Raw genomic sequence first — 15,972 nt, 5'->3', positions numbered from 1 at the left:
TTTATATCACTTTTGGGTGGCTTTCTTGATTTGTACTTTTATATTGTTCTAGTAAAAGTTATGTTTTATTTCCACTTGCGCTGTATTTAGTATTCATTGTTCTAGTGGGTATATCTGTGTAGTTCATCTACATACAGAGGTTTTGCTATTTTTTGTCCTGTTGAGGGCAAAGTACTGAGGTGCGCAGGCACCGGGAAAGGTCAGAGAGGCCCAGCGCCTGCGCACTGCAGTACTTTGCTCTGCCCTCAATAGGGCAGACAAAGTACGCCTGCGCCGGAGCCGCAGCGTGAAGACAAGAAGAGGACGTCATCGTAAGAAGATGGGAGGCCCCGGACGGGACCGCGACGCCCATCGGATTGGACCGCCCGCCCAGGTGAATATAATCTAACCTCTTTTTCTCATCTTTCAGGTTACATCGGGGGCTTATCTACAGCATTCCAGAATGATGTACATAAGCCCCTGATGCGGGCTTAGCTCACCTTTGATTTTGGGGGTGACAGGTTCACTTTAAATATGCTGTGCATGAATATAATGGTGGCACACAATACCCAACAGGAACCCTATTTACACAGTAATATCTAAGCCACACATGCAGCATGGGTAATGTCCATAGAAGCCACCAAGCTAAATATAATCATATCCATTACAACCCCACCACACATATACCACCTACAACCTCCAATCCACAGAGAGTTTTATCTGGATTTATGGGTTTATAGAAAATATCTGTATGAAAACCTTTATCTTCTAACAGTATGGAATGGTTTAACATGTATTCTATAATACATGACTAAAAATAACTGTACTTGCTAATTGTTCTTTTCTGTGGAGCGAGAGAAGTGTTATACTCTGCAGTCTTCTGTGCGTGGAAGACGTGAATAAAGGAATCTTCTTGTGAGAGTACCAGGGTAATATGGCTGAAGCACCCAGGCCGCGGTTAATATAAAGGGATGTTCTTCATCTATAAATGCGGTAAGCTGTTTGTTTTTTTTTAAATTTTCCCTATTAGAGAATTATAAAATAATTAAGAGGGTCCAATGTTCAGGATGGCGATCCATCAGGCCTTATTCATATGAACACTTTTCTCGTATGTGTGCTATCCAACAGATAGCACATGCACAAATTACAATTCTAAACGTCTTTTATTTGCAAGCAAATGGTCTGCAAAAAAATGGAGACATTTGTGATTTTGGTCCATTTCATAGATCAAATTCATACTTTTCAATTAATGGGTCGATGGATTGAACAGACAGCAAACATCGGTACTGTATCTGTATGCGGTCTGTTTCAAACTGAGATGTGTGAATTTATACTAAGGGTGCATTCACACATGTGAAATGTCCAAATACTGTCCGATTTTAGTCATACAGTCTTACTGATCCTTTCATACAACCATGAAAATTATGGACCTGAGAATAAGATCCATGAAACTCGAGGCTTGTTGTATTATGATGATGATGTGATGTTGAGGACGTACTCGGTGGGTCTATGTGTTGTCTGACGAAAAAAATGAAAATCACATAGATTTTTGGCTTCACACTAAGGGCGGTTTAACACGTCAGTGCCTCTGGTATGTGTAGTGACAGTTTTCTCACGTACCGGAGACACTGACACATGCAGACCCATTCAAATGAATGGGTCTATGCACGTCAGCATGTTTTCACAAACCGTGTGTCCGTGTGCAAAACACGTAGACATGTCCGTTTTTTTACCGGCAGCACGTACCGCAATACATCCCGCACACGTAAAACAGTGTACACTCTCCTCCGTGCGCACGGACGGCCGCGGGGGAAACAGTGCTACTGTAAGCGCTGTTACCCTGCGTGTGGTACTGAAGCTGGCTGTCATCCCCTCTCCCCTGCTCAGCTCAAAGCAGCGCGAGCAGGGAAGAAGGGATGAAAGAAAACCCGACGTGCGGCCCCCCAATTATTTTCCAACCAACCCCACAAAACTCACAGGTGAGGGCTGCTATTCTCCGGCTGGTAAGGGGCTATGGCTATGGGTCCCCCAGCCTTAAAAAAGCAGCCCGTAGCTGCCCAGAAAAGGCGCATCTATTAGATGCGCCAATTCTGGAGCTTTGCCCGCTTCTTCCCACTGCCCTGTGGCATTGGCATATGGGGTAATAGGGGTTAATGTAACCTTGCTATTGTAAGGTGACATTAAGCTGGCTTAGTAATGGAGAGGTGTCAATTAGACACCTATCCATTACTAATCCCACAGTTGTGAAAGAGTTAATAAAACACACAAACACTAAGAAAAAAGTATTTTACTGAAATAAATAAACACAGGTTTTAACATCTTTATTGCACACCAAATCCAAGCGAAGCCCTCGTTGTCCTGTAAAAAATTCCAAAATAAAAAAGCAACAGTATCCCATACCTGTCCGCCATACAGTCAAGTCCAACGCAGTAATCCATATCTGGGGGCATTTACATTTACAACCGGGAGCGCTGCTAATGTGTCCGCTCCTAGCTGTAAACAACTGGAGAATTAATGAAATGCAGGGGGCGGAGCTTCGGTGACTAGCGGTGCCGTCACCGAAGCTGCGCCCCCCGGCGGCATGAACTTATATGAACGTGGTAACGTGGGAAAATATTCAGAAACTTTCCCAGTTTGAAGGACTCTTCCAGTCCATGCTATACACAGAAAGCACATTGATTTCAATGAGAACTGTGTATTGTTATTTTCCTTTGTTTGCAATCCTAAAATCAATCTTTATCAGCTCCAGCGATATTCATTGTGCCTTAGCTGATTAACAAGTTTCTTCCTACACTGTGAATAGGGGGAAAAGCAGCCACTCAGCAGTGAGAGCAGCCACAGCTCATGAATAATCGTGACTCTGAGGCTATGTTCACATGACCGTATTTTCGGTCCGAGTGCTGTTCATGAGAAAACAAATCTGACAGCACTTAGATTAATGTTATTCAATAGGTCTGTCCATATGAATGTTTTGTTTTTTTTAAAAAATGGGGGGGACCCCACGTAATTTTTTTGGTGGTCACCCCTTGTGAATAGCTAGTAAAGGTTAAGTAGACAACTGTAAGCTGATATTAATAACCTGGGAAGCTCTATGTTTATTATCTCCTTCTCAGATTATAAACATCATGTCGGCTTTCCCTTAGCTGGTTAAGGAAAATATGAGGACCTGACGCCATTTTTTTATTTTATTTATTAGCTAAATACATGTACAGTAAGCCACACACTGCACTGATTATATATATCAATGACATCCATCTATCTATCCATCTATCTATCTCTGTATATAAGATTATTTTATTAGTTAGAAAACTAGCTTTAAAAGACATAGAGAATTACTGTATGTAAGAGCTGATGTTAAAAAACGCATTGCACACTAGAATCCTGGACTTCTTCCATCATTTAGAGGGGAAATTATGGGTCAAAATAGCTCAATCCATTTGTCCTAAAGCTCTTACCACTCTCCCATGGTGTGCCCATTTAACTGTTCTCTTTCCTGGCCTCATGTCATATAGTACCTACGCCACTGTTCTAGCTTTGAGATCCCCATAAAAAAGCTTATCCTTAATCGACCCCCAGGGGTCTTTGCTCCCGATTCCACATAATCCGGATTTCCCACCAGGCCTATCTGCAAATAGATTTCTCAGTTCAAACAAATCCCATCCAATATTCTTTTCTGATGTCATCTCCAATACTTCGCTGCAATGACTTGCTACAGGGAAGAGCTGCTTCCCCAAAGGTTAATTTTGAATATAAATACATACGAGAACTGATAACATAACAAGACCACATTAATAGGAAATACTCTTTAAAGAGCAATATGATGACCATAGAAGAAAAGAAAGAGCTTAAAATTCCCAAATATAATAACCTATATTAAATTAGTAACATATGTCATAAGAAACCTTTTTTAGAAAAATTTATACAAGATTTTTATTAGAACGTTAATACAGAAAACAGGCAAATAAATTTACATAATGAAACCCAAGAAAATTCAGGACAGGTAAGTTATATGACGATGCATACAGGCAGTGACAGGCTATCCTTAATGCGGGGGTACTCAACCAGTAACAACATGTATAAATTATTTAGAAAAAGATGTGCAGATGAGTAACCCCAATAAAAGATATACACATGGGTGAGTTACGCATAGTAACAACCAGCCTATTCCTTTACTCAGTGTATAAAGCGTGATATAATCCCACAGCACAAATCCAAAGTGGATATGCACATGTAGTCATAGGAGGGCAAATGCTGGATCAAATAAAATCTCACCCATTGGACAACACTAGGCACCGCTGTCAATCAGTTATCCAATCGATGATACAGATCGCTTGGAAACGCTAGCATTCTGAAAGCTAATTACGCTTGCAAAACGCTAGTGTTTAGCGGGAAAACACATGCCAATTCCGCATGCGTTTTACCCGCTGCAGGGAGTTACAGAATTGCTGCAGAAATTTCCGCGGCAATTCAGCAACATTAGCACATAGCCTCACACACTCCATCTCCCTACTTTATAATCTCCACATTGCCCAGGTAACAGACAATAGCATTTTGTGATGTATGGGAAAGGGAACTGGGGAAGTCCTTCTCTGACTCACAATGGGATAAGTGTTTCTTCCTAATACATAAAACCTCAACAGGGTCCAAAGCTCAGGAAACCTCCTTCAAAATTATCTCTAGATGGTACCGGGTACCGGCGGTCCTTCATAAATGGTGCCCAGTGGTCTCAGACAGATGTTGGAGGTGTGAGGAGGGGGAGGGAACAATGTCACACATATGGTCGGGGTGCCCTAAAATAAATACCGTACATTTTGGGCAAAAGTGGTTCACTTGATAGAGAAAATAACGGGTCTGACTACACCCAATACACCAGAAGCCCTCCTCTTATCAATGTCACCAATAAGTAAACACATGTATAAAAGGTCGTCAATAGGCTACGTAATTCAGGCGGCTAAGAATGTCATTCCGTGACATTGGAAAAGCACTACTCCACCCACTGTGGAGGAACGGTTTGCGGAGATTTCTCTCCTTAATAGGTTGGAGCATCTGATTGCCCTCTCACCGGCTGATATTGATAGATACTGTGTGATTTGAAGGGATTGGAAGTTTTTTCAAAACTCTGATGCCTACCATCTAGCCTCCAACTAAGATTATCCGGGATGTTGTCACAGCAATGTTCAATAATCAGTCTCTATTGATTGGTGGTCTGCTCTCTATATTTCATATGGAAAAATACATGCTTGATCGGGATATTGGTGGAAAACCCTCCCTTTACCCCCAATGTTCTGTAGTCATGCATAGATTTATAGTTATATTTTACCCCCTGTACTATTTGTATTGTATTTTCTTGTACTTTCTAAACACAAAAATAAAAAATTTGAATTTGAAAAAAAACCAAAATGCATTGCATACGTATGTCATACAGATGCTAGTTGAGGGAAAAAGCACACACTTGCATAGCACTCACATTGAATATGGATGCTAGGTGAGAAAAAAACATGTAACACTCGCCTGAAACTCTCAGGGCAGTAGCATAGCTACCAGGGGGGTAGAGGGGGCGGTCGCCCCGGGCCTGTGATCTGAGTGGGCCCACCCGGAGCTACTCTACTGTAACTGTATTGGTGTACACAGCTGGGTTGCGATCGCCGCTATTAAAAAGAAAAAGCGCGATTTGCCATTTAATTTCATTGTCCTCCAAAGTGATCGCACATCAAAGGACAGAGAAATAGGGTCCCTGATCGCCCACTGATACTTACCAGTGTCTCCCGGTGTCCCTGGGTCCTCCTGCTTCCCCCCACGGCCGCTGGCGTCTTCTTCTGGTTAGAAAATGGCGGGCGCAAGCACCAGGCAACAATAGGAAGATTTTTCCTATTGGTTCATTTTGGTCACTGTGATAGATCCTATCACAGTGATCAAAATAAAAAAAAATAGTAAATGAACCCCTCCTTTATCAACCCCTTAGTTAGCGAAAAATAATAAAATAAAGAAAATATATTTATTTCCATTTTCCCATTAGGGTCACAGTTGGGCTAAATTGAGTTGGGCTAAAGTTAGGGTTGGGGCTAAAATTAGGGTTAGGTTTGGGCCTAAAGTTAGGGTTAGAGTTGGGATTAGGGTTAGGATTAGGGTTGGGAATAGGGTTAGGGATTAGGGTTAGGGTTGGGATTAGGGTAAGGGTTGGGATTAAGGTTAGGTTTGTGGTTAGAGTTATGGTTAGGGTTGGGATTAGGGTTGGGATTAGAGTTAAGGTTGGGATTAGGGTTAGGATGGGGTTAGGGTTATGATTGGGATTAGGGGTGTGTTGGGGTTAAGGTTGTGATAAGGGTTATGGTTAGGGTTGGGAATAGGGTTAGGGGTGTGTTAGGGTTATGGTTAGGGTTGGGATTAGGGTTAGGGGTGTGATGGGGTTAGAGTTGGAGTTAGAGTTGTGGGGTTTCCACTGTTTAGGTATATCAGGGGGTCTCCAAACGCGACATGGTGCCACCATTAATTCCAGCCAAATTTGCTTTCAAAAAGTCAAATGGTGCTCTCTCCCTTCTAAGCTCTGCCGTGCGCCCAAACAGTGGTTTACCCCCACATATGGGGCATCAGCGTACTCAGGACAAATTGGACAACAACTTTTGGGGTCTAAATTCTCCTATTACCCTTGGGAAAGTAAAAAATTTGGGGCTAAAAAAAATCATTTTTGTGGAAAAAACGATTTTTTATTTTCACGGCTCTGCGTTATAAACTTCTGTGAAGCACTTGGGCATTCAAAGTGCTCACCACACATCTAGATAAGCTCCTTAGTGGGTCTAGTTTCCAAAATAGAGTCACTTGTGGTGGGTTTTCTACTGTTTAGGCACATCAAGGACTCTGCAAACGCAACATAACACCCGCAGACCATTCCATTAAAGTTTGCTTTTTAAAAAGTCACTACTTCCCTTCCGAGCTCCGATATGTGCCCAAACAGTGGTCCCCCCATATATAGGGTATTGGTATAATCAGGACAAACTGGACAACAACATTTGGGGTCCAATTTCTCCTGTTACCCTTGTGAAAATGAAAAATCGGGGGCTAAATAATAATTGTTGAGGAAAAAAAAAGATTTTTTATTTTCACGGCTTTGCATTATAAACTTCTGTGAAGCACTTGGAGGTTCAAAGTGCTCACCACACATTTAGATAAGTTCTTTAAAGGGTCTAGTTTCCAAAATGGTGTCACTTGTGGTTTTTTTTCACTGTTTAGGCACATCAGGGGCTCTCCAAACGTGACATGGCATCCGATCTCAATTCCAACCAATTCTGCATTGAAAAAGTTAAACGACACTCCTTCCCTTCCGAGCTCTGCCATGCGCCCAATCAGTGGTTTACCCCCACATTTGGGCTATCAGCGTACTCAGGACAAATTGCACAACAACCTTGATGGTCTAATTTTTCCTGTTATCCTTGTGAAAATAAAAATTTGGGGGCGAAAAGATCATTTTTGTGGAAAAAATACAATTTTTTATTTTCACGGCTCTACGTTATAAACTTCAGTGAAGCACTTGGGGATTTAAAGTGCTCACCACACATCTAGATAAGTTCCTTAAGGGGTCTAGTTTCCAAAATGGTGTCACTTGTGGGGGGTTTCCACTGTTTAGGCATATCAGGGGTACTCCAAACGCGACATGGCGTCCGATCTAAATTCCAGCCAATTCTGCATTGAAAAAAGTCGAACGACACTCCATCTCTTCCATGCTCTGCCGTGCGTCCAAACAGTGGTTTACCCCCACATATGGGGTATCGGCGTATTCAGGAGAAGTAGCACAACACATTTTGTGGTTCATTTTCTCTTTTTACACTTGTGAAAATAAAAAATATTGGTTCTGAATTAAAATGTTTGTAAAAAAAAGTCAAATGTTAAGTTTTTCCTTCCACATTGCTTCAGTTCCTGTGATGCATGTAAAGGGTTAATAAACTTCTCGAATGTGGTTTTGAGCACCTTGAGGGGAGCAGTTTTTAGAATGGTGTCACTTTTGGGTATTTTCTGTCATGTACACACCTCTAAGTGACTTTAATGTGAGATGGTACCTAAAAAAATTGTTTTGTAAATGTTGTGGTAAAAATGAGAAATTCCTAACAAAAAAAATTATTTTTGTTTCCAAAATTGTGCTGATGTAAAGTAGACATGTGGGAAATGTTATTTATTTACTATTTTGTGTGACATATCTCTCTGATTTAAGGGCATAAAGATTCAAAGTTTAAAAATGGCAACATTTTAATTTTTTTTGCCATATTTCCGTTTTTTTTCATAAATAACCTCAAGAAACATCGAAGAAATTTTACCACTAACATGAAGTACAATATGTCACAAAAAAAGTCTCAGAATCAGCGGGATCCGTTAAAGCATTCCAGAGTTATCACCTCATAAAGTGACAGTGGTCAGAATTGTAAAAATTGGCTCTGTCACTAAGGGGTTAAAGAGACTTTTGTTTGGAACTTTGTTGGGTCACTGCCTCATCACTGCATAAGCGTGCTACCGCTGCACTACAGTTGGCAGTGCACCAGCCCAGACTCCCCAACGTACATTTACAAATATTGCTTCCTCAGGGGGTTTGATTGTAGAATAATAGTTGCGGAGAAAAAAACACAATGCATACACATGTCAAACAGATGTCATACGGATGCTATGTGAGAAAAATCGCACTGTAATCACATGACACTTGCATGACACTCATCCTGTTTTCCGGATCAACATTGGGGCAATGTTTTAAACGCAGATGAGTGCGAGCCCTTAAAGTAGTTTTCCAACCATTACACGTAAAGGCATATTGCTAGGCCTTCCAAGAGCTGCAACCAAATTTCCACCGATTATAATGTTATGGCATACTTGATTGATATGCCATAAATTTATCAAAATGGGAATATCCCTTTAACAGTGTTACAAACCAAGGGATGTGTCGAACATCAAAGAAGCGATCAGAAATTACTCAGCCCATTCTTAGGAATCATGATTTTGCCTTTACGTCAGCACAGTGTCTCATGTATTGGATGTATATCTTTCTGAAAATATATTAACACATTCCCAAGCATATTTTTCCATCTTTATGAAACATAGAGAAAGCCTATATTATCTCCAGAAAAATCCGGTAAACTGACTCATCCACTACAACAGGCTGAGGAAGGAAGTCGCTACAGCTGTCTGACCACAATTAGATTCAAAGCAAGCTTAATCCTAATGGGAGGTTCACATGATTCATGCAATTGTCTGTAAGGCCAGGACCTTCATATATCGCTCCAGAACAACCACAATGAGTGCATCATCGGAAGTATTGATCAAAAATTGGGATCATTGATCTGAGTGCCTCTCCTATTAAGAGGAACAGTGGAGCAGGTGCTGGGTTAGACACTAATGGCTAAATCAATGAAAAATACATGGAAAATTTTACATACACTAGGGGTACTTGTGACATTGCTAACATGCTATCAGACGTGTGATCCAATAATTGCAACTTACATGCACAGTAATTAAACCAGCTGAAAGTGCAAATAACGTATAGTTTCACTCACAATAACCCCAAATGCCCTATGTAGGCCTTATAAAGCACAGCAAAGGCACTTATAAAATAACTAATATTCAACTAAATATATATACAGTATATACAGTATATACACACGTGGTCAAAATTGTTGGTACCCCTCGTTTAAAGACAGAAAAACCCACAATGGTCACAGAAATAACTTGAATCTGACAAAAGTAATAATAAATAAAAGATCTATGAAAATGAACAAATGCTTTTCAACCATGCTTTCTACAGATTTAAAAAAATAAAATAAAACTCATGAAATAGGCCTGGACAGAAATTATGGTACCCTTAAGTTAATATTTTGTTGCACAACCTTTTGAGGCAATCACTGCAATCAAACGATTCCTGTAACTGTCAATGAGACTTCTGCACCTCTCGACAGGTATTTTGGCCCACTCCTCAAGAGAAAACTGCTCCAGTTGTCTCGTGTTTGAAGGTTGCCTTTTCCAGACGGCATGGTTCAGCTCTTTCCAAAGATACTCAATAGGATTTAGGTCAGGGCTCATAGACGGCCACTACAGAATAGTCCAATGTTTTCCTCTTAGCCATTCTTGGGTGTTTTTAGCTGTGTGTTTTGGGTCATTATCCTGTTGCAAGACCCATGACCTGCGACTGAGACCAAGCGTTCTGACAATGGGCAGCACATTTCTCTCTAGAATCCCTTGATAGTCTTGAGATTTCATTGTACCCTGCACAGATTCTAGACACCCTGTACCAGATGCAGCAAAGCAGCCCCAGAACATAACAGAGCCTCCTCCATTTTTCACAGTAGGGACAGTGTTCTTTTCTTGATACGCTTCATTTTTCCATCTGTGAGCATAGAGCTGATGTGCCTTGCCAAAAAGTTCAATTTTTGTCTCATCTGTCCATATGACATTCTCCCAGAAGCTTTGTGGCTTGTCAACATGTAGTTTGGCAAATTCCAGTCTGGCTTTATAATGATTTTTTTTCAGCAATAGTGTCCTCCTTGGTCGTCTCCCATGAAGTCCACTTTGCCTCATGCAACAACAGATGGTGCGATCTGACACTGATGTTCCTTGAGCTTGAAGTTCACCTCTGTTTAGGCTCTTTTATTACCATTCGTATTATCCGTCTCTTTGATTTGTCATCAATTTTCCTCCTGCGGCCAAGTCCAGGGAGGTTGGCTACAGTCCCATGGCTCTTAAATTTCTGAATAATATGTGCAACTGTAGTCACAGGAACATCAAGCTGCTTGGAGATCGTCTTATAACTTTTACCTTTAACATGTTTGTCTATAATTTTCTTTCTAATCTCCTGAGACAACTCTTTCCTTCGCTTCCTCTGGTCCATGTTGAGTGTGATACACACCATGTCACCAAACAGCAAAGTGAGTGTCTGTATCCCTATATACAGGACCACTCACTGATTCCAAGATTGTAGACACCTGTGATGCTAGTGAGTGGACACACCTTGATTTAACATGTCCTTTTTGTCACATTATTTTCAGGGGTACCATCATTTCTGTCCAGGCCTATTTCATGAGTTTTATTTTTTTTTTTAAATTCTGTGTAAACGTTTTTTCCAGCAATATGCGCTCCTGAAGGAAGATGATAGATCTCAATATTTTAGTTTGAAATAAAAATCATCCTTGAATCAGAATATCAAGTTCCATCATCATCCTTCTTGAGGTGCGCATATTGCTGGGAAAAACATTTACATAGTGTTATCACCTATGTTATCACCTATGAAAGCACAGACGCGATGATGTCACTAAATGGTGTCCTGTATACTGAGATGTGCGACAGTTCAGAAGACAAGCTGGAGCTGCGGAGAGCAGCGGAGAAACGGGGAGGAGAGGTGAGTATTGTATTTTACTGTTTTTAGAACACTGTGTTCAGATAAAACCGCACTGAGGACCATGGGGGGGATGCATTATACTGTATAGACAATGGGGGGGGGGGGGAGAATGCTTTATACTCCATGGACCAGGGGGGATATATTATACTTTATAGACAATGGAGGGGTGGGTGCTTTATACATGAGGGGGATGCATTATACTGTATGGACCAGGGGGGATGCATTATACTGTATGGACCATGGGGGATGCACTATGCTGTATGGACCATGGGGGATGCACTATGCTGTGAGGAGCAGGGGGGGTGCATTATACTGTATGGACCGTGGGTGGATGCATTATGCTGTGAAAATCAGGGGGGATGCATTATGCTGTGAGGACCAGGGGGGCTCATTATACTGTATGGACCATGGGGGGATGCTTTATACTGTATGGGACATGAGGTGTATTATACTATATGGGACATGGGGTACATTATGCTGTATGGAGGACTATGTGGGGCTAATAAAATATTTTAACTCTTATGTGGGAGTCTTTAAACTGTATGCAAACTATTATACAGTGTGAAAGTTTGTGCAGGGTCCATCATACTGTGTGGGGGCAATGTACAATGTGGAGATATGTGGAGCCATTATACTACATGAAGGGCTATGTGGGGGTCACAGTTGGATGTCATACTGTGTTCGAGTCACCATAGTTTTCTGGGACAGTTGCGGGGTGGGGTACAGGAGGGTCATCATACTATGCGTTTAGATGGTACCGTGGAGGAATTCACTATGGGGATGTCTTAGTGTTTGTGGGGCACTTTTGTTGACATCATCATCATAATTTGCAAGTGCAATAAAAGGGAAATCTAGGGCTTCAGTAGGAGGAAAATTAGAGGACACAGTGCCTCACAGTGGTGTAGTAATAGGGACACATACAGCAGCAGCTGCTCAGCATTGGGGTATCAGCAGGATAAGGAGGTTGTGGCTAAATGGAGACATGCAGGAAATGTGAGAAGGCAGATGTGTCTTTGCTGTAATCTCGGCAGAGGAGTCCTGGCTGGAGAATTCGTCATGTCGGTCTGGGTCAGATGGAAAAGATGGGAAAAGTGAATGACTCCACCAGAAAATCTATAACTGTGCTGTAGTCTTATATGTTCTGCAGGTCTGTTATCTACCACTGTCACAATATGGTGGTAATATCGATGCTTGTGATTGTATGGAGATTTTTTTCAGTAACAGGGCAGTACAGTTGACAAGTGGGTGTTATTGTTCATTCTACTTGTCAATAGGTTGTCCCTACTCGGTTCGGCACAAGTCTGGACTGACATTCGCAGCCACACCTTACTGACAAAGAGAGCGATAACGTCCAGCTGTAAGTTTATTCATGCATTTCCTGTAGGATTTACAGAGGAAAGGCACAACGCAGAAGTCTAAGTTTAAAATGTGTGTGTAAAGTATTTACTAAAAACAGGCAAACATGACAGAGGAGGATCAGATGATGACAGAAGAGCAGATGATGACAGAGGAGGGTCAGATGATGACAGAAGAGCAGATGATGACAGAGGAGGGTCAGATGATGACAGAAGAACAGATGATGACAGAGGAGGATCAGATGATGACAGAAGAGCAGATGATGACAAAAGATCAGGTGATGACAGAAGAGCAGAGGAATAGGATCTTTAATTGTCAATTTGTCTCAGTGTATCTCTTTACATGCTTACAATCAGCTGCTGAGATGAATTAGAGAGCTATAAACGTCCTGACTGCCATATGTATCCCAGTGCAAAATGTAGCTATTGTCGTCCTACCTGTAAGGCTATATTCACACTTAGCGGTTTTTACCGCGGAACCGCCGCGATTTTGATGCTGCGGGTCCGCAGCAGTTTCCATAGCGTTTACAGTAACATGTAAACCCTATGGAAACCGCAAACCGCTGTGCACATGCTGCGGGAAAAACCGCGCGGGAACGCAGCGGTTTACAACCCGCAGCATGTCACTTCTTTGTGCAGAATCGCTGCGATTCTGCACCCATAGGAATACATTGAACCGCTTACTTCCCGCATGGGGCTGTGCCCACGTTGCGGGAAGTAAGCGGATAATGTGCGGGTGGTACCCGGGGTGGAGGAGAGGAGACTCTCCTCCAGGCCCTGGGAACCATATTTGGGGTTAAAAAATAAAAAATCTGGTTATACTCACCCTCTGATGTCCGGAGCTCCTGGGCGCTGCACGCGGCCGTCCGGTCAGAGTTGCTGTGCGACCAGGACCTGCGGTGACGTCGCGGTCACATGACCGTGACGTCACGAAGGGTCCTTCTCCCACAGCATCTTTGGAACTGGACCGCCGGGTGCAGCGCCCAGGAGATCCGGACATCAGAGGGTGAGTATAACCAATTTTTATTATTTTTAACATTACTATTGATGCTGCATATTGCTGCATATGCAGCATCAATAGTATAGGCGGAAACCCGCAGCGGAAAACTCGGAACAAACCGCGATAAATCTGCAGGGAGAACCGCAGTTGTTTTGCCCTGCAGATTTATCAAATCCGCTGCGGGAGAACCCGCAGGGACCCGACGCAAGGTGTGAACATAGCCTTAGACGTTCCATACATATATGTGTAGCTCTGTACAGCATGGCAGAAGGCTAGTCATTAATTTTCCCATGATGCAGCAGTTACAATAGACCATTGCAAATGCAGTCATCTTATTTCCATCCTTTCTTTAAGTTTTCCTTCTGAACTAGTCCAAGCCCTGTTTTCCATAGTGGCCCATGTGATGCGCCTCCCTCCCTGCTTCTCCCTGCTATCATGCTTTCTCTGCCTGTGCCCTTCCACAAGCTGCCATTTTCCAGATTCCCTCTCTATATACTGTATGTATGTCTCTTTGTCTCTCCCATCCACCTCCCTCTCCCTGTACTATTCTACAGCATCTCCTCTTTCCCTCTCTTCCAGTCAGTTAATTAGTGTTTGTCATTTCCATCTCCTGACGTAGGAGCATCTCTTCCCTGGTGCTGGTTGCTATGGTAACCCAGGACCAGGGCCTAGCGAGGCCTGCGTTTGTGTTGCCGCACACACCAGGCCATAGTGTAAAGCACGGATAAGCATGACTTACCTGCCGCACAAAGCTGTTAGAGGTGGTGTCTGAGCTGGTGCTGCCATCTGAACGCTTAAATCGACTTTTTCTCTTATATTTAGCCTGCCAAGGAGAGTAAAAATAAATGCTGCAGTAACAGAACAATGGTTGTGATATTCAGAAAATATACTATACCTTAAGTAATATTGTCCCTGGTAGAATTACTCCAGCCACCATGTGACATATCACCCGTTAATGCCATCCAAGCCAAGTAAGCTTAGTACCATCCTGTCACCACTTCTGATTAGTGCCATTGTATTGTCGAAGCTCGGGACCCAAAACCAGGGGTCCCACATTCACTTTGTCAATAATAGGACTCCAATATATGGCAGAGTACATGGCTCCCCAAATGGCACGGTCAGGAACACAGTCTTAACGCTACAGTATATATTTAACCCAGGTATATATTGCAATGTATCTACTCCCGAGGAATGACAAATATTACTTTTACTCATCACACCACAGGACACCCACTTACTAGCTCCTATACTATATATACCAGTGCTTCCCATATACTAGTATTACATAAATAGGATTGATAACTTCTTGCATGTATTTTCATTCGGTGCATTATTCATAATATTTTTTTTCTTGGTATAACACGAATATATATATACAGCAAAGCACATGTCAACGTTCCTATCGTTTTGGAAATTAATAAGTCAAATATTTCTTCCTTAACCCTCTCAGTGCTACAGCAATGCAATCATCCCCCTCTCACTTCCACTTCCCATCCCCCATGCATCCTATGTTTACCTGCTCAATACCAGCTGTTTCTCCATGGTCACATTTCATCCATTCTCTTCCTTTTTCTATTCCAATCACTCTAACCCTCCACCTTCCTTTCGATTTCTTTCCATGGATGTCTAACACCTCTATAAATTACCATTCTGTCTGTACTAGTATACATTCTGGATGTTGATACTCCTGATACAATGTATCGCCAAGAGATATATACATTAATCATCCTAATATATGTATATATTATGTGATGGAGAGAAAAGCCAGAAATGTGCAATGAAATTGTGCATTGGTGATGGTACAGGAATGGGTGTAGCTGAAGCTGTAGTCTTCTCACCTGCAGACTGTGCCCCTCTAACACATCCATCTGGATCTCCTGTGTTGAGCTGGAAGGGGTCCTGGCCATTCTGCTCTGCTGGACCATTGGTGTGACCCCCCTTCCACACTCAGATTTCCTCCTGTTACCCTGCACTCATCCCTCCAGCAGTTCCAGGACTGTGTGTATGTGAGAGGCAGGCAGAAGAGAGCAGAACTGGGGAGGGAAGAAAAGGGAGAGATAGGGTGAATGATAGAACAAGGAGGAGGAGAGCACAGGCAGACACAGGGAGGGGATAGCACAGAATGGAGAAGACAGGCTGGGAAATGACAGGGATGTAGGGAAAGGCTGGAGAGGTGCAAGATATGTGGAAGAGATAGACTCAGGAATAGAGGGATGATGGGAGGATGAGATCAGGAGGCAGACAAGTAATACAGAAGATGAGACTAGCAGAAA

At 42.4% G+C, this 15,972-nt stretch overlaps 1 protein-coding gene across 4 annotated transcripts in view; it reads right to left on the bottom strand.

Moving 5' to 3' along the window:
• Positions 1-15,731, bottom strand: part of CACNB1 (calcium voltage-gated channel auxiliary subunit beta 1) — a 186,023-nt gene extending 170,292 nt beyond the window's left edge. For 3 of the 4 annotated variants that reach the window (XM_069751674.1, XM_069751678.1, XM_069751679.1), the window contains exons 1-2: positions 15,538-15,705; positions 14,439-14,522 (exon numbers count right to left, since the gene is read on the bottom strand). In XM_069751674.1, coding sequence (XP_069607775.1) covers positions 14,439-14,522; positions 15,538-15,624 — 171 coding nt within the window. In that variant the 5' untranslated portion in view covers positions 15,625-15,705. Of the gene's footprint in view, positions 1-14,438; positions 14,523-15,537 lie in introns of all 4 variants that reach the window. The other variant, XM_069751677.1, reaches the window with a different exon arrangement.
• Positions 15,732-15,972: the final 241 nt, after the last annotated feature.

This window comes from Ranitomeya imitator, chromosome 2 (genome assembly GCF_032444005.1).
Source record: "Ranitomeya imitator isolate aRanImi1 chromosome 2, aRanImi1.pri, whole genome shotgun sequence".
NCBI lineage: Eukaryota > Metazoa > Chordata > Amphibia > Anura > Dendrobatidae > Ranitomeya > Ranitomeya imitator.
This window is presented reverse-complemented; position numbering and strand designations above follow the sequence as displayed.